This window comes from Microcaecilia unicolor, chromosome 1 (genome assembly GCF_901765095.1).
Source record: "Microcaecilia unicolor chromosome 1, aMicUni1.1, whole genome shotgun sequence".
NCBI lineage: Eukaryota > Metazoa > Chordata > Amphibia > Gymnophiona > Siphonopidae > Microcaecilia > Microcaecilia unicolor.
Window position 1 is genome coordinate 485,970,124 of NC_044031.1, and position 25,508 is coordinate 485,995,631.

Here is a 25,508-nt window from a genome sequence, read left to right on the forward strand (position 1 = left end):
TAAGAGACAATGTCCTGCTATGGATTAGGAATTGATTATTGGACAGAAAACAGAGGGTAGGGTAAAATGGCCATTTTTCTCAAGGGAGGAGGGTGAACAATGAAGTGCCGCAGGGATCTGTACTGGGACCGGTGCTATTTAACATATTTATAAATGATCTGGAAATTAGAAACCACGAGTGAGGTAATTAAATTTGCAGATGAAACAAAACTATTCAAAGTTCTCAAAACACATGCAGATTGTGAAAAATTGCAGGAAAACCTTAGGAAACTGGAAGACTGGGCCTCCAAATGGCAGATAAATTTTAAGATGGACAAATGCAAAGTGATTTACATTGGGAAGAATAATCCTAATCAAAGTTATCTGATGCTAGAGCCCACCTTAGGAGTCAGCACTCAAGAAAAAGATCTAGGTGTCATTGTAGACATGCTGAAACCTTCTGCCCAGTATGTGGTGGTGGCGGAGGCAGCCAAAAGAGCAAACAGGATGCAAGGAATTATTAGGAAAGGGATGCAAAATAAGACCAATAATATTATAATGCCTTTGTATCGCTCCATGGTGAAACCTCACCTTCAGTATTGCCTTCAGTTCTGGTCACTGTATCTCAAAACAGGCATAGTAGAATTAGAAAAGGTTAAAAAAAGAGCAACCAAAATGATAAAAGGGATGGAATTCCTCCCATATGAGGAAAAGCTAAAGAGGCCTCTTCAGCTTGGAAAAGAGATGGCTGAGGGGGCATATGATTGACGTCTACAAAATCCTGAGTAGAGCAGAACGTGTAAAAATGAATCATACCAAAAAAAAAAAAAAAAAAGTAGAAAGACCAGGGGACACTCAATGAAATTACATGGAAATACTTTTAAAACAAATAGGAAGAAATATTTTTTTCACTCGAAGAATAGTTAAGCTCTGGAACTTGTTGCTGGAGGATGAAGTAACAATTTGTGATGGTCCTGGAGTTAGACAGTGTGGAGTCTGCACTAAATCTAGGTGCTGATTATAGAATACACTTAGCACTGAATTCAGCGTCAAGTTTTTAGGCTCCCATTATATAGACTCTCCTCCTATTTGTCTATTTTATAGAAATGACTGTTTCTTATCCTGACTGTTTCTTATCCTGACTGGAGTTCTCCGGTTATTTTACAGACAGAATGCAGCAGTGTGCATGTAGGGTCATGTTTACTAAATATTAGCACAGGTTAATGTGTATTATGTGCTATTTGCCATTGTGCCCATGCTGTTCCTACAGTAGCACCTGCTAATGCCCATCAGTGTGTGCTAGCATTTAGCAAACATGCCCTGTAGTCTGTTATTTGCTCTTGCAATTGAACAGAAATGATTCAAATAGTGGTTGTTTTGCAACTTCTATACCTGAGCTTTGGTGGATAGTCCCTCTTACAGTTCATTGAATATGTCAAATTCCTCTGATAAAGAAGTTAATTTCTGATTACAATTAGGGCTTCTGATGATAGGTTTTAACTGATAAACATTGATTAAAAAAAAAAGCCCTCCAATGCGAAAATCTTAAAATAGGTATTTATTGAATGAAAACCAGAAAACACCACTTCTATTACTCTCACCCCTCCCCTGTCTTGCCCTGTGTCCACCACTCTGCAATAGTATATGTGGCATGAAAACACTGATTTTGAGCCCCCAAAGGCTAGACTGGTGGGGTAATAACTTATTGAGGTTGATAGTCAAGACTAGTGTGTGTTGAATTATAAAGGGGTGGGGTACTAAGGTGATGTAAGGTTCGGGGTTGGGGATTAAAGAGTGTGAGGTTGATAGGGTTCTGGAAGGTTAAAGAGATATAGTTGAGAAGGGATAGGGTTAGTAACAGTGTGGGAGCGTTTTGATTGGTAGACAGGGGAGATCGGTGATTGGTTGTTTTGAGAAGGAACTGGAATGGATCTGGAATTCTGGCAGGCTTAATGTCATTAGCGGGTGGGTAGGAGCGGTTGAGGGTGGTTGTGGGAGAGTGGGAATTTTTTTGTGTTCCTCCCTTCCCTCCCCTGAATTTATTTGTTAGTGTATGTTTTTGTTCATTATGTTGTTATGTGTTTTAGAGGGATGGTGAGATTGTTTTTCCTAGTACTGGGGGGGGGGGGGGGGGGGGGTTACTGGTTAGGGATTTAGGGTTATAAGGAGGCACCAGTTGCGGCTAATATAAGTTTATGTGACAATGAGGTCTGATGTATAAGGTAACTCATGGGCGACACCAACGTGGGTTGAATGGGTGATGTTGGATGATTAAGGGTAACTCATGGGCAGCACAACCATGAGTGAAGTGTGTGGCTTAACGGTACCGTAAGTCACATGGACAGAAGAGGGGGAAAATCTGGTAAATAAAAGGAGCTAGTTTTGCTACTGAATGGCTCTGACTTGTTCTAAGCCGCTCTGGATGCAATTTACAGTACTGAAAGATTAATTGTATTGGTTAAATGATGTTATTAATGAAAGTAAATTCTAATGTTTAATAAAGCTGTAGCCAAATTTAATTTCAATATTAAGATGATGAATTTTATTTGTAAATTGAATTGTCATTAGTGGTAGGTGACTGACTGTGTATGTAAATGTCCAGGGGCGGCCCGACCATTAGACCACCTGAGGCAGGGGCCTCAGGCGGCACTCTTCAGGAGTGGCATCTCAGTGGGCGCCTTTATGGCGTTTTACCTTGTCACAGTGACTTTCCAAACCCGGCAGCGATTCCCATACACTACCCTGCTGCTGCCAACACCTGCCTATTCCCTTTACTGTGGCCGCCTGAAGTAACTTCCTGTTTCGCTCAGGCAGCCACAGTAAAGGAAAGAGGCAGGTGCCGCAGTGGCAGAGCAGCATATGGGAATTGCTGCTGCTGCCGGGTTTAGAACGTCACTGTGATGATGTAAAATGCCTGGGGAGAGGTGGCATCATGGCCCGGGGGGGGGGGGGGGGGGGGGGGCGGCATCTCGGCCTTGGGGGGGAGTGGCATGTAAGCTCTGCCTCAGGCAGCATCTTGCCTTGGGCCAGCCCTGCAAAGGTCAATGTTATGTTGTACTCTCATTTCTAACTAGCTGCAAAATATTCACTTATATTTACATAAAACACCCAAGAATAGAAACCCTTATTACAAAGAACTCTGAAAGGATAATTTCTGCTAGATGTTACCAGTGTTGTTCAAAGTACTAGGTCAGAGTACTCAAATAAAAGTAAAAATAAATGCATATTTTAATACTTAAGTAAAAGTAAAATTACAGTGAAGAACACATTAAAAAATTTACTTAGGTGAAAGTAAAAGAGTTATTGCCTAATGTAATACATTTTGAGTAAAAAGTAAAAGTACTGCAACTACAATGAATGCAACTATTGTTAACGTTTTTATCCCAACAACTTTATTGCTCTATAATTTAATCCACTTTGCTTTTAGTAAAACTAAATTTTTGAAATGACTGTCACTCTTGTGAGTGTGCTTGTGAGTCATTAATCCAGCACAGCTAAAAAGATGTTCAACGGCACTAGCAGAAAGTGGATTGTTCAGTCTTATAAAAAGTTCCTTCAAATCAGGCCAGGTTGCAGGATTACTGATGTTTTCTCACTGGGTCTGCCCGTTTCGATCAAGGGAGTCTCTGAAACACTTGACTTCCAAGTAGTAAAGAGCAATTTAGCATCATTATTGTCACTATCATCTGCATTAGAAGTAGTGTTGTTTAATTCATCACTTACATCTTCATCTTCATCTTTATCTTTATCATCGTCATGCTATCTAATTACAAAAAGTCTTGCACAAAGTTGGAATCATTGTCTGTTGTTGTTCTAACAATTTTTTTGTCTAATGGCAAACTCTGTTTGAATATCAAGAACTGATGCAAAAATGTCAAATGTGTGGGAACCCTTCAGTCTTAAGGCCAGACAAGCAGACTTCCTGTCTAAAGACTTATCAATCCAGTGGACAGTCACCCTAATGTAAAATTTCCCATGGGATGACGAGCAGTCTGTTGTGGTAGAGATATATATCTCATCTGTTACCAAGAATTGCTACCAGCTTCAGCTTCATCTCCGGTTTAAAGGGACCCATCTCATCACTATTCTGTTTGGCTGGAGACCAGTAACCAGTTCAACAAACAAAGACAACTCCACTGCTCTTATAGGCTATATTTACTGAACAGCAAAAATTTAAGATGAATTGATCCACTGTTTGTGTGATGAGGTTTAAAATAGCAAAATCCTATTCCTAGTTTTGTTGTTTCATTTGATTTACTGAGGACTCATTATTTACACCTCCCTTCCGCTTTTACTGTTTACTTTTAACTGCAAGCATCAGATATAACTGAGTAAAAGTAGTAAAAATTAGCAAAATTATTACTTCAGTAAAAGTAACTAATGCTATCCTGACGAGTAAAAGTGACAAATCTTTTACTTAAGTACAGTAACTAGTTACATTTACTTAGTTGCTATACAACACCGGATGTTACATGAAGAGAAGTGTGGAAAGGTTTTTTGAAACATGGTCCATGGAGTAAATATTCTCTCAAATAACCATTCAAAGACCAAATGTGTTCTTAATATCATTGCTGTAGAAGTATGTTAACCCCAGCACAGCAAACAAGGGGCTGTCTCTTGCTGATTTATTTTGATTAATTGTTTGACTTCACCTTCCTGGCGCTGCCTTGATTTTCTCTATTAAGATCATATGTAGATTGCTGCTCTTTTAACACAGCACAGGGGTCCTTATTCTCTGAAATCTGGAGAGGTGAAAAAGAAAAAAAAAGACTGCGGGCACAAATTTAACAGGAACAGAGTCAACTGCTTCCCAGTCCGGCCCCAACATTTTGTTGCAGCATGTTTTCCTGTGTGTATAGAGGTAAAACTGGTTAAAAACTGAATAGAAGCCAGCCCCATGAAGAGCATTGACTGGGACTATATTGAGTGAGAAAGAGGGAGACTCTACTTAAAAGACGTGGGAGTCCGTTTACAAAAGGCACGCTGAAAATAGCTTGCGGTAGTGTAGGTGCGAGTTTTGGGCGCACGACAATCCATTTTTTAGCGTGCCTATAAAAATGGCCTATTTACAATTTTTGCTGAAAATAGAGATGCGGTAATATGAAAATTGCCGCACGTCCACTTTGGGTCTGAGATCTTACCACCAGCCATTGACCTAGCAGTAAAGACTCACATGGTAACCGGGTGGTAATGACCTTCATATGCCAAATGCCACTTAGTGCGCGCCTGTTACATGCGTCCTAAAATTAAAAATATTTTTCAGACGTGCTTATCGGACGTGCGCCAAAAATGAAATTACAGTAAGAGCCACGTGGTAGTTGGGCGGTAACTCCATTTTGGTGTGCGTTGGGCACGTGTAGACGCTTACATGGCTTAGTAAAATGACCCCTAAGGGCCCTGTTCACAAGACATTTTTAGCACACGCTAACTGTGTAGATACCCACAGGAATATTATGGGCATCTCTACATGGTTAGCGAGCTAATTTTTAGCATGCACTAAAAACGCTAGTGCACCTTTGTAAACAGGGCCCTTTGCCTGTGAAAAACAGAGCTGACTAAAGCCTGACATAGGAAGCAACTGCTTGCCCTGGGATTTCTAGTACAGACTGTTGCCACGATTTGGGTTCCTGCCAGGTACTACGGACCTGGCTTGGCCACTGTTTGGAAAACAGGATATTAGGCTAGATGGACCCTTGGTCTGACCCAGTATGGCTACTCTTATGTTCTTATGTTTTTGGAGTACATAAATAAAGTACTTTTGACTTTTATCTGTAATGTGTGTATGAGTTGCCACATTTCTATGAGGTCCTGTAGCTAGTCACGAGCCACATCTGTGTTAGGATGCACTAAGCCCAGATTTTGCTGCAGCTTATTAAAAGAGATCCTAGATTCTCTGCCCTTCATTTCCTATGATGGAAGTTCAATGAACTTGTGGATTTGGGGAGTTCCCACAATATTTCTCATAAACAAGTCTCGGGTCTTCTCAATAAAGATCTGCCATTGTCCTGTTCCCAGAGGTCCACATGTTTTTTTCTGGTTTGATCGTTTGGTGTGCTTGGAACCTTCTCTTTTATTGGATCAAAAATAAGTCTGAGCATATCTTTGGTGATGACTATTTTTTGCTATAAATATTGAGGGGTGACTTCCAGAAGTATGGGTATCTATATGGACAATAGAGGGTGACTATTGGGATTTCCCAAATATTTTTCTCAGAAAAAGGGGTATTTACTTGCTATTCAAATGGTTGGGACACAGGCAAAAGCAATATACTTATGGTTCTGACATTTGCAATTTTGTAGGAGAAAGCGATATCCTATACCATTGTTTCTCAAACCTGTCCTGGGGGATCACCAGCCAGTTGGGTTTTCAGGATATCCCTAATGAATATGCATCCACCCTTAAGTAACTACACTTATATATATATTTTATATGCTTTTTTCTTTTATTGCAAACTTATATCAAAATCATTTTACACATATATTTCCTAATGATATTTCTATATTCCTCTTTCCCTCCACCATTCATCCAACCCACTCACTCCTTTCAATCATACTCCTTGTATTCATACATCTTATATTGCTCTATTATACAAGACCATACAAGATCCAAGGTGCAAGGGATCAGAACTATTTGAACATTTATTAAACAATTTTTTGACTCAATTTTTTAACTGAAGATACTACTCTGCATTCATGAGTTCTTTAACCAATCTACCAATCCACTGAAGTATATTCCAATTGTATATTCACAAGTCCTTGACTCTATGTTGCATGGCAATCAATCCACAAAGCTTTGTTTTCTTCCTTAATACTTCTTCTCTGTGCCACTTCCAACCTTATATCAAAAGACCTTCAGTTATTATTAATGTCCACGGGAACATTTTCTCTTACTATAACACTTCAGTCCTGTAGCATCTCACTATCCAAAGTGAATATCACACCTCACCAACTTTCAATCACAAACATGTCCTCAGTTGGTCGGTTTAATAAACAGCTTCCAACAGCGTCAAACCCAAGGCAATCAATGCATTTCTATCGGAGGCGTCTTCAAGGGTTTAACTATGAGGAAACAGAATTAAAACCATAGGAATAACTTTTTACCAATACTAATAACACTTATTATATACTTTTTACACTCTACATCTCTACAAGAAATACCTTCAAGATCAATACGGCTGCTTCCACAGGTCTGATCTCCCTCAGGATTCACCGAATAATGGCGCTGCTGCTGAAAACGTCAGCGCAAGTGCTCTCTTTAAATTCACGGGAACAATGGCTCCTCCTACTAAGAAAAAACTCATAACCCAGCCCACTCCACTTCCTTATTCAGCCCTGTAGGGTGTACTGTGCGCCATTCATATATCAATCGTTGTTCTTTACACATCATTTTCTGTAATATACGTCCCCCTTCCCCCACTCTAAATTGCACCAACACTACAAATTTAAGATCAGATATAGCATGTCTCTCAGTCATCCAGTGCTCTACCAGTGGCGTATCTATTTTGGATAAATGTATATTGCTTAGATGTTGTGCCAAGCGAAATTTCACCTTTTTAACAGTTAAAAAGGCCCACCCCTAATCTTACTTCCAGTGAGCCTCAGCATACCTATTCTGCTTGTGCACCCCTTCTTACCAAATCCTGCAGCATCCAACCCCCAGTACTTAAAATTTTTCCTAGATATAGCAATGGAAAGATTTAAAAACTAAAAAAGTAATTTAGGTAGTATCATCATCTTAATCGGTGCTAAGCTAGATTTGAAATCCAGGGCCAATCAGAGCCTGGGGCATCAATTTTGAAAGTAGCTGCCCAATGGTACTGTAGATTGCCTTTTCATAAGCTGAAACTGGAATAGAGAAAGTCTTTTTCTGCAACAGCTTTAAAACTCAAAACAAGCGCCATCTGCTGGCCAATTAGGAGAAATACACTTTATAAAATAATACAATTTTTCACACCTCCCCTCTTTAAGAGAGACCCTGGACTGTAGTCTTTTCAGCATGCTGGTCAGGTCTTGACAGTTCAGTGTCAGGCCGGTTCTGACTCTTCCTTCCTGGAGAGTCTATCTAACAGGCGATTCACCAAGGATTGAAATGTACCAGGGGCATTTTTCATTCCAAACGGCATCACAATAAATTCATACAGACCAAATGGGGTAATAAATGCTGATCGCTCCTGAGCATCTGCTGTTAGGGGAATCTGCCAGTACCCTCGGCTAAGGTCCATTGTAGTCAGCTACTGGGTCCAAGCTAACTGGTCTAGCAACTCGTCTATCTGGGGCATCGGATAGGCGTCAGAGACAGTACATTCATTAAGCCTCCTGGAATCCACACAGAAGCGGGTTGTGCCATCTTTCTTAGGAACAAGAACTACAGGGGAAGCCCAGGGACTTTGAATTTTCTTTATAACACCTAGGGCTAGCATCTCATCAGTCTCCTGATTCATGTGCTTCTCCACCTCAGCAGATATTCGATAGGTGCTTCAGTGGTGTATGGTCACCTGTGTCTACATTGTGATTAGCCAAATGAGTAATTCCAGGTTTAGTAGAAAACACAGTGATATATTTTGCAACACTGTTTCTAGCTGCTGTTTCTGAGTGAGGGTTAATTGTTTTCCCACTTCAACTTGTTGTGTAGATCCCTCTGGTAATTTCTCTTCTAGGAGGTCAGGTATGAGTTCACTATCCTGACACTCTTCTGGTAGGCTGAATACAGCTAACACCATAGCTGTGCGATCTGCATAGGCCTTTAACATATTCACATGAAAGGTATGCTGCTTTCTATCCGAGAGTCCATAGATATAACATAGTTTGTATCATTTAGGTGCCGTATGATGTTGCAAGGTCCCGCCCAGTTAGCCTGAAGTTTATACTGATGTACTGGGACTCAAACCTGGATATTCAATGCCAGTTGCCAGATATGGTCCGGTATTGAATATCTGTGTTTAACACTGGCAGCGGACACAAACGTGCTGCCTGCTGCCAGCTGAATATTGGGCTTATGGAGTATAATTAATCTTCAATTTTTATTGGCTCTTTTGGTTGTTTTGTTTTTAACATTCCTGATTGTTTTATTTTTTTTTCCTGGACCACTGCCAGAGAACTTAGAACAAATAAGTGGCCCAAGCAACTTACAGAAAGAGTGGTTTCCTTCTTTTAGCAGATCTGTTGCTTAATGGATAACACAGTTCCTTTGCTGAGTCAGGAGGACTCTATACTTCTACAGTAGGCTAGCATAAAGTTCAATACAGCAGGCAAAAGCTCCTCTTAGATTTCTATCTTGCCAATCTCTGAGCCATCCTCAAGTTGCAGGTCCCCCAAACTTCTTGCAGGACTAGGTACACATAGAATAATAGTTCTTGGCTTCTCACTGACTCCTGACAGGCATAGGAGCCAACTTTTCAAAATGGTTGGGGGTGCTAAACCCAATGAAAATTATCCCTCCATGGATACAATCAAGGAGTTTGATCAATATTGGGGGCACTCAAGCACCCACAGAGCTGGCTCCTATGCTGACAGATCCTTACTGCTTTGAACCTGTCCGGTAGTCTTCTGACCTGACAGACCCTGTCCCAAATCACACCCTGAATAGCCCAACATGGATCCTCAGATCTTGTCCCTCTGGGATTGCATTGACCGGTGAGCTCTTCCTTACAACAGTATTACCTTTTCCTTCTTTTAAGACTCTTTCCCCTCTGGATCTCCCTCTGCTGTTTTATCAGATCAACTGCTCTTTGTCTCCCTGTCCCTATTAACTCTTTTCCCTTCGGCGTGCTCTCTAGCTTTTTGTTGTGATGAGAACCTCTATATCACTGGTCTGCTCCTCAATGTGCATTCACTAGTCTATCACATCAGCCCTCCTTTAAATGTTACATTATGTTGAGCAAGGCTTCAGGAATGTAACAGAGGCTAAACATATTTGTTGTTAGGCTTTACCATCTCAAAAGGCAAATCTAGAAATGAAGCGCAGATTTCAGAGAATAAGGACCCCTGTGCTGTGTTAAAAGAGCAGCAATCTACATATGATCTTACTTGAAGTACATCCTCATTGCTGAATATTATTATTGAATACTACATCTTGTCTTGATATCATTATGTTATGTTTTATCTATTTATCCACTTCCATTCCTACATGATATACTGATGTACCTTTAGTTGTAATAATTCTGAAATGTTTATTCCGTTATATGATTGCTATGACATTCTTATGCACCTTTTCTGTATCTATATTCTGAAATTCTTATTCTATTAGTGTGAATGTCGTTCTAACATTTTGTAAGCCACATTGAGCCTGCAAATGGGTGGGAAAATGTGGGATACAAGTGCAGCAAATAAATAAATAAATATAGAAAATCAAGGCAGCGCCAGGAAGGTGAAGTCAAACGTGCTATATGTTCTTCTGTAAGGTACCATGTAAGTGCCTTAGCATGCACCTACAAAGGGGAGCATTCACGTGAGCAGGGCATGAGCAGGCCATATGTACACCTCTCCTTAAGAAGCCTTCACTCGACCCTACTTGTCCCTCTAATTACCGACCCATCTCCCTCCTTCCTTTTCTCTCCAAATTACTTGAGCATGCTGTTCACCGCCGCTGCCTTGATTTTCTCTCCTCACATGCTATTCTTGACCCACTACAATCTGGTTTTCGCCCTCTCCACTCAACCGAAACTGTGCTTACTAAAGTCTCCAATGACCTATTACTGGCTAAATCCAGAGGTCATTATTCCATCCTCATTCTTCTTGATCTTTCCGCTGCTTTTGACACTGTCGATCACAGCATCGATACCCTGTCCTCACTTGGATTCCAGGGCTCTGTCCTTTCCTGGTTCTCTTCCTACCTCTCCCTCCGCACCTTTAGTGTTCACTCTGGTGGATCCTCTTCTACTTCTATCCCTCTGCCTGTCGGCGTACCTCAGGGTTCTGTTCTTGGTCCCCTCCTCTTTTCTATCTACACTTCTTCCCTTGGTTCATTAATCTCATCCCATGGCTTTTCCTACCATCTCTATGCTGATGACTCCCAAATCTACCTTTCTACCCCTGATATCTCACCTTGCATCCAAACCAAAGTTTCAGCGTGCTTGTCTGACATTGCTGTCTGGATGTCTCAACGCCACCTGAAATTAAATATGACCAAAACCGAGCTTCTCATTTTCCCCCCCAAACCGACCTCCCTGCTCCCCCCGTTTTCTATTTCTGTTGATGGCTCTCTCATTCTCCCTGTCTCCTCAGCTCGAAACCTTGGGGTCATCTTTGACTCTTCTCTCTCCTTCTCTGCTCAGATCCAGCAGATTGCCAAGACCTGTCGTTTCTTTCTTTACAACATCCGTAAAATCCGCCCCTTTCTTTCCGAGCACTCTACCAAAACCCTCATCCACACCCTTGTCACCTCTCGTTTAGACTACTGCAATCTGCTTTTTGCTGGCCTCCCACTTAGTCACCTCTCCCCTCTCCAGTCGGTTCAAAACTCTGCTGCCCGTCTCATCTTCCGCCAGGGTCGCTTTACTCATACTACCCCTCTCCTAAAGACCCTTCACTGGCTCCCTATCCGTTTTCGCATCGTGTTCAAACTTCTTCTACTAACCTATAAATGTACTCACTCTGCTGCTCCCCAGTATCTGTCCACACTCGTCCTTCCCTACACCCCTTCCCGTGCACTCCGCTCCATGAATAAATCCTTCTTATCTGTTCCCTTCTCCACTACTGCCAACTCCAGACTTCGCGCCTTCTGTCTCGCTGCACCCTACGCCTGGAATAAACTTCCTGAGCCCCTACGTCTTGCCCCATCTTTGGCCACCTTTAAATCTAGACTGAAAGCCCACCTCTTTAACATTGCTTTTGACTCGTAACCACTTGTAACCACTCGCCTCCACCTACCCTCCTCTCTTCCTACCCGTTCACATTAATTGATTTGATTTGCTTACTTTATTTATTTTTTGTCTATTAGATTGTAAGCTCTTTGAGCAGGGACTGTCTTTCTTCTATGTTTGTGCAGCGCTGCGTATGCCTTGTAGCGCTATAGAAATGCTAAATAGTAGTAGTAGTAGTAGTAATGTAGATCCGCCACCAACGTGTGCATCTATTCAATACTATCAGATACGCGTAGGAGTGGTAATTTTAGGTGCACCCACTTATGACTGCCATTGGCTTGCTGTAAACGGGCATGCTTTCCTTTTGGGCTCACCAATGCAAGTTTGTGCTACTATTCTGTAACAGAGTCACAATGCGCTGATTCCATTATGGAACTGGTTCTCCTTTGACCCTGTGCTGCATTCGGGCAACTGAAGTTTTTTTTTTTAATTTTCAGTAGCTTTTGGCCATTGAGTTCTGGGTTATCTCCCCAGTTTGCTGTCTCTGGGATTGTCTGCCACGGACCCTGGATCTGCTGTGTATGTGTTCATGTTTATGATTTTATGTGTGTTGTGAGGTTTTACCTGCTTTTTTTAGGGGCCCTTTTACTAAGCTGCGGTAAAAGGGGTCCTGTGCTAGATGCGGCAGCCGTTTTTGCTGTGCACCAGTGGCGTAGCTACGTGGGGCCACGGGGGCCTGGGCCCCCCTAGATTTGGCCCTGGACCAGTGGCGTACCAAGGGGGGGGGCGGTCCGCCCCGGGTGCACGCCGCTATGGGGTGCCGCGGCGCGCGCATGTGGGCTCCAACTTTGCTAACTTCGCTCGTTCGCTGCAGCTCCCTCTGCCCCGGAACAGGTTACTGCCCCGGAACCCACAGGCGCACGCCACGGCACCCCCCCCAGCAGCATGCACCCAGGGGGGTGTCATTTCACTGGGGGGGGGGGAAAGGTGTCATTTCGCAGGCGGGGGGGGGGGGGGAGGCGCGCTGCACCCGGGGGGGGGGCGCATCGGTGATCCGCCCCGGGTGCCATCCAGGCTAGGAATGCAACTGCCCTGGACCCCCCTGCCGATGACCCTCTCGACCCCCCTCCCATTGCCAACCCGCCGTCCCCGCCATCGCCTACCTTTGCTGGCGGGGGACCCCAACCCCCGCCGGCGCAAGGCTTCGTTCTGTTTTTGAGTCAGACTCAGAAACAGAATGAAGCCTTGCACCGGAAGAAGAGGACCTTGGCTGGTGGGGGTTGGGGTCCCCCGCCAGCAAAGGTAGACGATGGTGGGGGAGGGTTGACAGCAGGAGGGGGATTGAGAGGGTCATCGGTGGGGGGGGGGGGGTCAAAGTTGTTGTTGGTGGTGGACGCGGCGGCAGCGGGGGCCAGCAATGGCGGGGGTTGGCAATGATGGGGGGTCGGTGGCACTGGGGGGGGGGCTAAAATGTGCCCCCTCACCTCGGGCTCTGGACCCCCCTCCCGCTGAAGTCTGGCTACGCCCCTGCCATGCATTAGGGCCCTTTTTACTGCAGTGGGTAAAAAGGCCAAAAAAAAAGAAATGGCTGTGTGGTAAGTTCGCACTTGCCGCATGACCATTTTGTGGGGATCACTTACCTCCACCCATTGAGATGGCAGCAAGGGCTCCTGCGTTAATCTGGTAGTAATCAGGCAGCACATGGCGCTTCAAGATTTCTTCTGGATAACCCCCTGCACTATGAATTTGATAAAAATTCTGGCATCACTGGAAATGCCACGTGCTAGGGGCGGAACTACCACTGGCAGCCACGTTGGGCTGGCAGTAATTCCGGGTTTCCACACAGCAAGCCTGTGATGGGCTTGCCATGCTTTAGTAAAATGGCCCCTTAGCTTTTCTTTCCTATCATTGATTGGCATTCTTTTCATACTTTATTCGTTTTGATTTTTGTATTGTAAACTGTCTAGTTATTTTGAGCAGTATATTAAGTTTTAATAAACTTGGAAACTTGGAAGAACATTAGGGGAAAAGGTACATGGAGGGCATGGTTGAGGAGCTATCAGATTGCTTATTTGAACTTTTTTTGTTTTGATTTGTTTAAGGTGGAAATTACAAATGACGTACAGTCCATATTGGTGATCATGGTGGCAGTAATGGTGGCCAAAATGATTGGAGATTGGTTTAACACATCCCTGTATAGTGCTTTGCTGAAGCTGAAATGCTTTCCTTACTTAGAATCAACACCACGTATTTTCTATTGCAAAAAAACGTAAGTATACTGCATTTGTTACTAACTGAAGTTGGGTTGATTTTCTTTCCTGCTTCTGTAGCCATAGAGGGGAATAAAGTGGTGAAAGTGTAATGCTAATAGAAGAAGATGGGTAAAAAATCAGAAAGAAATGCCAACACATGTGAAAAGCTTGCACTAAAGGAGTCATTACCAAGGTCAAAATACAATTATAGGCGTATTTATTTATAATATATGGGGCTCATTTTCAAAGCACTTAGACTTACAAAGTTCCAAAGTTTACTCTGTAACTTTGTAAGTCTAAGGGCCCTGTTTACTACGCCACTTTATAGGCACATTAACATCTTTATTGCGCATTAACCATGTATGCGTCTACAATATCCCCATAGGCACCCAAATGGTTAGCGTGCACGCTAATTGTAGGCGCATTAAAAACACTAACGTGCCTTAGTAAACAGGGCCCTAATTGCTTTGAAAATACACCTCCATATAAACCGTTTTACTGACTCAAAACAATCACCCAAAATACAAAACAGAGACAAGTTACATTGATCTAAAATAATTAAAGAAAAAATGTTAATAAGCAGGCTTCCCTGGTCTAAATGGCCATGCACCAAATTTTTAAGTAGTGCGTGGCCATTTACTACTTCTATTGGAAAAATGCCCTTTTACTCGCTGTGGTAAAAGGTGGCCTTGGCGTGCGACAATCCTACCGCTTAGTAAAAGGGCCCTTTTGTATTTCTGGTGCCTACTAAAATTACAAGAAATGTTAATCTGTTTACTTACCCATCTTTAAAAAAACAAGAAGAGACTTAAATTAGTTGATAATTTACTTTCATTTCAAGCAACTAGATTAGACACAGTTGTCCTAACCTTATTATTATCTGCTGTAAATTACATGCATTTTAGAAGTCAGCTTAAAACATATTTATTTAGGAAATATGTTTTGAGTTTCAGAGAATAATATCCTTTGGGTGGTGTAGGTTGATCATACAGGATATGGTTGAGGTAATGTTTTGTTAATTTTAACATTTTAGAAATCGATTTTATGTTCATCTATATAGACCAACATCTTGTTAGTAGAGAATAATATTGATTGGGGTGAATCTGATTGTATTACCTTTTTCCTGCTGATTGTCCAGCTTCTAATGTTCTAATCCGCGTAGAACCACGTGGAGGGGCATAATCGAATGGGGCGCCCAAGTTTTCCTGAGGGCGTCCTTGCAGGATGTCCCTGCGAAGGGGCAGGGAAACCCGTATTATCAAAACAAGATGGGCGGCCATCTTTCGTTTCGATAATACGGTCGGAGATGCCCAAATCTCCACATTTAGGTCGACCTTAGAGATGGTCATCCCCGATTTTCGGCGATAATGGAAACCAAGGACGCCCCTCTCAGAAACGACCAAATCCAAGCCCTTTGGTCGTGGGAGGAGCCAGCATTGGTAGTGCACTCTCTGGGTATGATTAGATTAGGAACATGGACTCCAGAATCTTCCTCCTTTTAGCATACAAGGGAAGATTTGAGTCTTGCTACTCTTCTGTGCCTTCAGCTGTAATCCAGGATCGCTCTCTACTTTCCCCTCTTACAGGTCCAGAATCTGCTGCTTCCTGCTTCTTCTCCGCCGCCATTGCAGTGCTTGCAGCTTATATTTTCGGGCTGTCTGCGATTCACACAGGCACTACGGGGACTTCCCTCTGCCGTGTACGGCCCTCGCAACAGTAAGTTGCATCAGAGAGGGCCGGACGTGGCAGACTGGGAAGGTCCTGGAGTGCCTGCCTCTGTGATGGCCCCGAAAATGTAAGCTGCAAGCACTGCAGTGGTGGCGGGGAAAGGAGAATGAAGTGACAGCGATCCTAGACCTGCAGGAAGGAAGGTAGCGAGCGATGTCAAGACTCTTGAGGCTTGATAACTAGAGGCCCCAATATCTTGGAGTATAACCTTGGCACACCAATCACCCGAAGTCTCTATTATTTTTATGAAGTCTCTTTTATTGAATAAATCACAGATAATTTACTCACAGATAGATGTTCAGAGGTGCTGCTCCAGGACACAGAGGCTCCTTAATCTGAGAGCTGTTGGGGGTGGAGATCTGAAGAGAGGTAGATATATTGCAGGGGGGAAGGATAGTTGAACAGGTAAAAATGGTCCAAAGCTGGATGACTGGAATGTGCAATATCTCATTAGAGAGGAGATGTTTTCAAGGCAAAAAAACCAGGTTCGTTACAGGGAGTTTCAGCAGGACAGAGCTGTCTGGAATGAGATGGTATATGCTCCATGTCTCTGGCTAGGTGGTCGGAAAGCCTCATGGCTGAAGGGACAAAGAGGTGTTGAGGCTTCACGTGGGTTCAGGGAGGAGCAGATAGAGACCAATGGGAACAGAGCCTGCCATCGGGTAGCAAGGGGTGGTCCTAGAGGACGGCTCTCGATTGGAGGGAAAGGTCATACCTGGCTGACCTCCCAGGACAGAGATAGTGAGAATGACCAGGAAATGATAGCAGGAAAACAACAGAGCCAAGCTTGGCAGAGAGAGAGAAGAGGTCTGGGTAGCCTCACAACCAGTGGTAACAGTTCTTACACAGCAAAGCAGTGTGGTTGCACTGCCTGTGAACTACATTACCCACAGTGCATTGCTCATGTATCTTTGCAGTGAGAAACTGCAGCAACGATAGTCCTTAGAACTGAGAATAACAGTAAAAGTATTACACACATTTTAGGATCACGTTGTAAACTAGTGCGAGGCTGTCGGAGGACAGAACAAGCGATGCTGGATTTGGGGAAGGCAGAGGTGTGCTGGATTTATGGGAGGAGAGGGGCTGCAGGGAATGGTGTGCTGGACTTTCTGGGAAGAGGGTGCAGCAGGGAAAGGGAGACTTATGTGGCCGAGGAGGGGGGGTGCGGAGACCCATGTGGCCCGGGTGTGTGTGTGTGTGTGGGGGGGGGGAGCTGCAAAAAAATTGCTCGGACTCTAAGGGTGCCATGAACCAAAAAAGTTTGGGAACCCCTGCTCTAGTTTTTAATGCTCATTTTATGTAGTCCAGTCAATCTGGAGTACACATTTTCTGTTCATTCTACAAATAATGCTGCTTCTGACTGAGCCATATTGATTTTAGATTAATTACATTCTGCCCTCCTGTTAATCTAACCTCAGAAGCAGCTGTGTCTAAGTAACAGATTCACTAACATGCCTCTTGACTTCCAGCTACAGTGTGCCACAGAGCATTATAAACAGCCCCCTTATAAAACCCCCTTTACTGGAAAACACTTACAGCCTTCAGCTGCCAGGGAATGCTCTTTAATGAGGGTAAAGAGTACTTGAACACAGCTAAGACTTGGCAACCAGCTCAGCTTTTTATAAGCTACTATACACTTCAGAGAAATGTATCCTAGAGGCTACTTTTTAATGGACAAGTTTACATAAGGATTGAGAGGTTTTGGTGCCAGTACTTTGGTTTTGTACTAGGTTAATATTAACCTTGTCAGAGTTCTCATGCAGCAGTCTCAAGGGTGTTTAAAAGACGTCATATAAAGCTCTTTTAAAGAACCAAGCCAAGGTATATATTATGGGACACTTGTAGTGCCTTTTGGGTATCAGAGGTGGTCTTTGTCTGGTGTTAAGTCATGATAAGGATTTTCCTTCTGCATTTATTCTAGACATAATGAACATTTCCAGAAAAAAAGTTCTTCTTTTTTTAAATCTGGAAAATGAATTCTTCACATCCAGGTTTGATAATTGTTTTACTCGTGAGTGCACTATAACCCCTACCTTCCTCCACCGAGGGTCAAAAAAAGATAGTTTGAGACAATCACCGTATTGAGAAGGACATAACAAGAATTAACTTTCAACTGTCCTATATCATGTGATATACTCTGTATATTAGGGTGATCATACTGTCATTGGTTTATTAGTGAGGTATCACTAACATATTTGCTAAAACCTTGAGTCCCAGACGAATGCAGTATATATTTTTACTGTTTGTGGTTAACTCTGCATGCTCAGATCAACTTTATTCACTGAAAAAACCCGTCATTCTATGCTCCCACTAAAAAGTCAATGTTCTAAAGCTTAAAGCACTTCACAGCTTTCTGGAGGATGCATACATATGAACAGGGATATATCTTTCTCACCTTCATCATTTAAATTATGGAAGCTATGGCATGGATCAAAGGCTCTGAATTCCTTCATGATGCTATTCTCCTTCCAAGATTTTTCTAATTTCCTATAACATTTCTTCAGAGCCAGTCCAAGAGTAGCTGGTACCCTAGATGAACTGTCAGCATCGTGCTCCCCCTCCCCCTCCCCCAGTGGTGGCTCTATGGTCCTCCCTCACTGTAGTCTAGCAATTCTCCTTCCACTCTTTAGCCCCTCCTTCAGGTGGCTATCATTTCCCCTTCACATCTATTCCCACCCCTCAAGGTGGCCATCATTTCATATATCCTCCTTCCTACCCTCACCCCATGGGCCATGTCCACCATCCCCCCTTTGCTGCTACCCTGCCCCCTTACCTCCTCCCAGGCTGTCCCATCCTGGTCAGAAACTTGAAAAAAAAACCCAACCTCATTGCTGTGCAGGCCCTATTAGCAAGGGGCCAGTGCGCCACCTCCCTCTAACAGGAAGTCTGCCTTGGAGGGGGGGCAAACACTGCAATGCTTGAGCAAGTGCAAGTAGCCATAAGCAGTTGGTGACTCAGATGTTTGGGGTAGCTAAAGTGGGACGGAGCTAAGATGCAGTGGGGTGGGGCATGGTGGGGCAAGAAAAAATCCTTGGGGGAGGGGTGACACCAAAGTCTGCAGAAAATGGATAATGGAAGTACTTTTGAATACAGCAGAGAAAGATCCCTTTACTGTGTCACTCTGGTGCAGTTATACCAGCTGCCTCCTCCCCCCCGCCACCCAATACCCACACATTCCATTGAATTAGGTGTAGAAAAGAAAATAATTCACCAAAATAATAAAACATATTAAACAGAACAATATGGGCAAGTACTTTACTTTTTGGCTTCTAGCCAACTTTAGTCCCCTATCTTCCTGTTGGCCCTGTGAATAGTGATGTTCAGCAGTACGGTAACAGAAATCCTGTGGTTTCTACTACTACTACTACTGCTACTTATCATTTCTATAGCGCTACTAGACATACACAGCACTGTACACTACAATCATAAAATAATGTGCCTATCAGTGTTTTTGGTTTCCAAATGAGCACCAAGTTTCAGATCTGCTGGCCTTTAGTTTATTGTTGTTACCAAATATGTTTGGAATAGGTATTAGCTGTACCTAATGGTTAGAGCATCAGGCAGAGAATTAGGGAACAACAATTAGCAATATTGGGTTTGTATTTATCACTATTCTCCCTTGTGATGTCCACCAAATACTTTGAGAGAATTAGGAACGCCAGGATTCAAATACCACTGTCACTTGGACAACTCGTTAACTCTCCATTGCCTCAGGGGTCCTTTTACTAAGGCACACTAATGGATTTAGTGCACAGTAACGATTAGCATGCGCTAAATGCAAGGTAGCCAGTAGGAATATAAATATTAAGGATCCCTTAGTCTGTAAGCCCTCCAAGGACAGGAAAATACTATTACACCTGGATGCAGCTTACCTTGAGCTACTGTTGAGAAAAGTGTGATCTAAATTCAAATCCCATATCCAGTATCAGGCATATCTCAAAACACTACAAAACTTACTCAGAATCTAGAGAGCAATTCTACCATATCATAATAGCACTAACTTCCAGGAATCACATAACAAGAGCTTACCTAGTAAAAGGCAGCAACATAAATAATGCAGTAGGTAGTAGCTCAATGCATCTATTGTGAAAACTAAACAAGCCGGATTAGTACAGAACAATCTTGCACAGATATTCAATGCTAATTGAAACCCTTTTTTTTGACACATGTAGAATACAGACAGACTCTCACCAAACACAAAATAAGGGGCTCATTTTCGAAAGAGGAAAATGTCCAAAAAGTGTCGTGAAGTACCATTTGGATGGACTTCTCAAAACATCCAACTCAATATTTTCAAAACCCGTTTTGAAGACATCTATGTATGCATTTTGTCTGCAGTATGTCCGAATCACAACGGGGTGTGTTAGGGGCATTTAGAAGGCAGGATTAGGGTGGGCTTAGGGCATGCCTAACACTTGGATGTTTTACAGCCATAATGGAACAAAATGAAAAATGTCTAGGGTGAAAACTTCAGCGTTTTGGTCTAGATTTGTTTTCAGAATGAATAGGTGCCTTAAATGACCAGATGACCACTGAAGGGAATCAGGGATGACCCCTCTCACTCCCCCAGTGGTCACTAACCCCCATCCACCCCCCAAAATGTGAATAAAAATAGTACTAACCAGTCTTTATGACAGCCTCAGATGTTATAGCCAGCATGCAGATCCCTGGAGTAGTGTAGTGGTGGGTGCAGGGCACTATAGACAGATGGGCCTAGGCCAACATCTCACTCTATTTGTCACACTTGTGGTAGAAACTGTGGGCCTAGGCCCATACCTCCCCCTACCTGTTACACTTGTGGTGGAAAATGTGAGCCCTCCAAAACTCACTAAAAACCCACTGTACTCACATATACTGTAGGTGCTCCCTTCACTCATAAAGGCTATTGTAGTGGTACACATTTAGGGGTAATGGGTTTTGGGTGGATTTTGGAGGGCTCAGCATACAAGGTAAGGGAGCAACGGTGAGATGTGCACCTGGGAGCATTTCTGTGAAGTCCACAGCAGTGCCCCCTAGGGTGCCCCATTGCTCTCCTGAGATGTCTGGGGGACCAGTCTGCTAAAAATGCTGGCCCCTCCTATATCCCAGTGGTTTGATTTTCTACATTTTTAACTTGTATATTTTTTTTTCTGAAATTGGCCTGAAAAGAAGCACACAGAGCACTAAACCCTGTTACAAATGGGATTTAAAAAAAAAAAAAGAAGATGACATTTTGCAGTTTTGAAAATGGTCATATTTTCCATTTGAATTTTGGACGTTTAGCACAAAACATCCAAAGTCCAACTTAGACATCATATTGAATGCTCGTCCACGCAACCACAAACTAAAAACAGAAATATGTAGACAAAAATTAAACTTAATCCTCAGGAAGCCAGACTCTACTGCACAGAGAAAGACCAGAGAAACAGTGATGCATGTCTCCCCTGTGTTGTGCAAAATATGAAGATGGCTGATGTAAATTTCAAAAACTGACATAATCTACTCACTAAATTAAAATTTAATAAATGAAAATAAATAAAAAATGAAAAAAGAGGTGACAAATTTTTATTGGACTGATAAAAAGTATGACCTTAGTTTCCATTTTTAATTTTTATTTATTCACTTTTAAAGTGGACTAACATGTCCACTACTTGGCTTCATAGTAAAATTAAAAATAAAAATGATGGAGCCACATGATGCTGTGAGCCAAGACAGATGCATGAGTCTGGAGTGGCTTTGGGGCACTCCTAAAATCTGCTTTAATCTGCATCTCAGCTACGGTACTTATTTCTCCTTGAGAATACTGTCTTTAGTTTTTGGAAGTTTATATGGACACATTTGTGGTGAAGCAGACCGAGGAAATGTTGGGTAAAGGACATAAATGAGATGGGGGGGGGGGGGGGGGGGGGATAGCCTAAGGCTATGGATGGCAAAATGGAGAAGTCTTCCCCTACTTCACCAGAGCCAGCCTCCATGGCCCTACGGGATGATTTTACAGCTGCAGTAGTTGGAGCCCTGGATCCCCGTTTGGCACAATTATCAGAACAACTTACCTCTGTACAGCAACTGCTGGCGGATTTGTCCTGGTGAACGAGAGAGCTGGAAGTGAGAGTGTGAGATCTGGAGGATGGCACGCAGAACCATCAACATGACCTGGACACCTTTATGGTACAGGTGAAAGAGCAAACAGTGAAGATTGACGACTTGGAAAATCGATAGGGGTAATCTAAGGAAATACGTAAGGAAAGGGTGGTGGATGCATGGAGCAACCTCCCAGTGGGGCGGTGGAGACAGACTGTATTTGAATTCAAGAAAGTATGGGAAAGGCAAAGAGGATCTCTAAGGTAAAGAAAGAATTCTAGAGCTTAAGTAGTTGGTATGGATGGGCAGACTGGATAGGTCATATAGTATTTATTTGCCATCATTTTCTATGTATCTTTTTAAAGCTACATGCTATCCAGATATTCAGATTTTCCTGTGCTATTGCCTTAAATAATTGTGTTCAAAATTTTCTAGTTTACATCCATCCTTTACTTGTTGTCCTGAGAGTACTGCATATTTATCACTAGTGCCCAGGTGGGCACCCACCCAGACATTAGACACATTTTCCCCATTTCTGAGCACTAGATCCAGCTTTGCTCCTTCCCTTGTGGGTTCTGTCACCATTCGTCTTAGCAGAGCACTTTGAAAGGCATCCACAATCTCTCTACTGCTTTCTGATTCCTCACAAGGGATTTTCCAATCCATATCCAGCAGTTTGAAACCTCTTCGCAACAGCCCCTCCCCTTTCATTCCCAACTTTTGGATATCTATGACCAGGTCTTTATCCAACGTCTCTGTTTGTGTTGGAGGTCTGTAGATGACACTCATGTGGATAGAGATTCCATCTTCTCTTTCCACGATGAACCATATTGCTTCTTCCTTTCCCTAGGCCCCCAGCACTTTTTTCACATTAATATTATTTTTGGCATACAGAGCTACTCCTCCACCTTTTCAGCCATCTCTATAAAGATTATAGCCCAGTATGGTAGCGTCCCATTCATGGGAGTCATTAATATCCAAGTCTGGCTGTAACATCAGGGTTTGCAAATCGTGAGCATTTTTGCACATAGCTTTCCAATTACATTTTGTCCGTCTCATCTTCTGTTTATCTTTTTGCCTAGTTTCCCCCTTCTACTTTGTTGCTGATAAGTGATTTGCTAAAATGGTTTATTTTATTATTTTCTCCACTCTTTTGGTTTTGGTGGGGGTGACTTGCAGAACTCACCAGCTTCTGTTTGGCACTTCCACATTCTAGTTTAAAAGCCTAGAAATATATTGTCTGAATTTCTTGCTGAGGGGTCCTTTTACAAAGGCGCGCTAATGTTTTTTGCCTGTGCTAAAAATAAGCATACGTTAAACACTAGAGATGCCCACATATTCCTATAGGTTTTCGTAGCGTTTAGTGCACGCTAAAAATGCTACTGCACCTTTTAAAAAGACCCCCTGAGGATTCTTATTCCTGTCACAGAAAGATATAGAAACGGAAGAAAACCACTGAACTGGAGAAACCAGATCTGCTACAAATGAGACAGAGTCAAAACAAGGGAGTAGAGTGATCAACAGGAATCTTCCAAACACCAAAGGAGGCGTGATTAAAAATAAAGTCTTTATTCCATATCATCAAGCTGATCAATCCATAGACTGGTGGGTTGTGTCCATCTACCAGCAGGTGGAGATAGAGAGCAAACTTTTGCCTCCCTATATGTGGTCATGTGCTGCCGGAAACTCCCCAGTATGTTCTCTATCTCAGCAGGTGGTGGTCACACACAGCAGCAGCTCTGGCTAGGCCTCCAAGCCTAATCCTTAGGTTTTGTTGAGGCCTGGGGTTGAGGGCTCTTTTGAGCAAGTGCAAACCTGGTGGTGCCAGGTCCCTCCTTTTCTCCCCCCTCCCGCTGGCTCCGTTTAAAAAAAAAATATATTTTTAAACGTCTTTAAAGGCGTTTAATTCGACGTTTCTTTAAACGTTCATTGCAGCTACTCACTGGGACACCAGTTCGTTACAGCTCGGAGCGGCAAGCAGGTAATTTTACCTTTTTATAGCGGGCAGGGGGTTCCCCGATTCTTCTCCTCGTGGCAGTGGCGTCGGAGGGCGAGGGCGCAAAGGGTCGCTCCCCGGATCGCTGGAGCGCTTCTAGAGGGGATGCGGGGGTTTTACAACCTGATTCGCCCTTGATGGGTGATAGTTTAGTGACCGATGAATGTCCCGGTCGTTCCTCCGGCGTGGCGGTTTTTTCCCGCCATAAACGCCCATCCCCCGCTCCTCGCCTCCGCCATCTTGGCCGGCCACGCGGCTCGGACGGCTTCTTCGGGGCCGCCCTTGAGGTTGGAGACATTAATGCCATGAACGCCCTTAATTTGGGCGACGGCACAAAAGCGGCTAAAGTTAAGCGCCGTTCTTCCCACGCGGCTCCTTCACGGAGTTTCGCGCCGGACGCCATTTTGGATGCGCAGCATGTCTCTCCCCCGCTATTGCGAGCGCCGGTTGAGAGTGCGTCTAGGGCTGTTGCCCAGGCTGCGGAAGTGCACAGTCTGGGGGTTTCTCCCCCGAGTTTGTTTTGCTGCTGCATCAGGCTTTCCTCATGCAAACGCTGCCCCTGCTCCCTCTTCTGATAAAGAGGTTGAGGTTCCCAGAGGTAAACGCCCTCGGGTTGATTTCCAGGCCTTGGAGGACTTTTGTCTCCTCCGATGTAGATGAGGGCAGCGTGTCTGAGGTCTCCCAACGATCCTTTGCGGATTCCTTGGAGGAGATAGATCCCCGCTCGGATGGAGCGGATGACCCCTCTGCAGCGCGGCTTTTTAGCCCAGAGGATTTGCCCAACCTGTTGTTACAGGCCATGGACACTTTGAAGATTTCCTCTCCGGAGGACATCTCTCCCTCAGCCCCTGTTGGCTCCGCCATTATGCTGGGGACGAAGCGCCCGCCTACAACCTTCCACGTGCATGATGCCATGCACACCTTAATTGCGGCTCAATGGGATGTCCCGGAAACGAGCCTTAAAGTGGCTAGGGCTATGTCCCGCCTCTATCCTTTGGCTGTGAGTGAACGTGAGGCCTATCTGTGGCCTACCGTGGATTCTTTAATCACTGCGGTGACTAAGAAAACGGCGTTGCCGGTGGAAGGTGGCACGGCCCTAAAGGACGCCCAAGACAGAAGATTGGAGGCGGCCTTAAGGTCGTCCTTGGAGGCAGCTGCTTTAAGTTTGCAGGCCTCAGTTTGCGGCTCCTATGTGGCCAGGGCGTGCCGGACTATGGTGCAGCGGGCTTCCCCCTCGGATCATTCCTTGAGGGCTGATTGGCCGGCCCTGGAATCGGGCTTAGCCTATTTGGCAGACTTGCTGTATGATGTCTGGAGAGCCTCAGCTAAAGGCATGGCTCAGACAGTCTCTGCGCGGCGGTGGCTTTGGCTGAAACATTGGTCTGCTGACCACGCCTCTAAATCCCGCCTGGCTAGATTGCCTTTTAAAGGCAAGCTGCTCTTTGGGGTCGAGCTGGACAAAATCGTGACCGATCTCGGCACGTCTAAGGGCAAGAAATTACCAGAGGTCAGGGCTCGGGTTAGTACTCGTCCCGATACCTCCATACCGCCCGGGCAAGTCGGGTTCCTCTGCCCCCTCTTCCTTCAAGAGGAATTTCTCCCCCAAGCAGCATTCCTTTCGCAGAGACCGCCGTCCCGGAGGTGCTCCCTCCGGTCCTCCCCCAGGGTCTCGTACCCAATGACGGGGCCTTGG

General features: G+C 44.0%; 1 protein-coding gene across 2 annotated transcripts in view; it reads left to right on the forward strand.

Moving 5' to 3' along the window:
• The window catches only part of LOC115477376 (chloride channel protein C-like), a 284,847-nt gene that overhangs the window by 183,291 nt on the left and 76,048 nt on the right, over nt 1-25,508 (forward strand). For both annotated transcript variants that reach the window (XM_030214217.1, XM_030214225.1), the window contains exon 12: nt 13,882-14,048. In XM_030214217.1, coding sequence (XP_030070077.1) covers nt 13,882-14,048 — 167 coding nt within the window. The remainder of the gene's footprint in view (nt 1-13,881; nt 14,049-25,508) is intronic.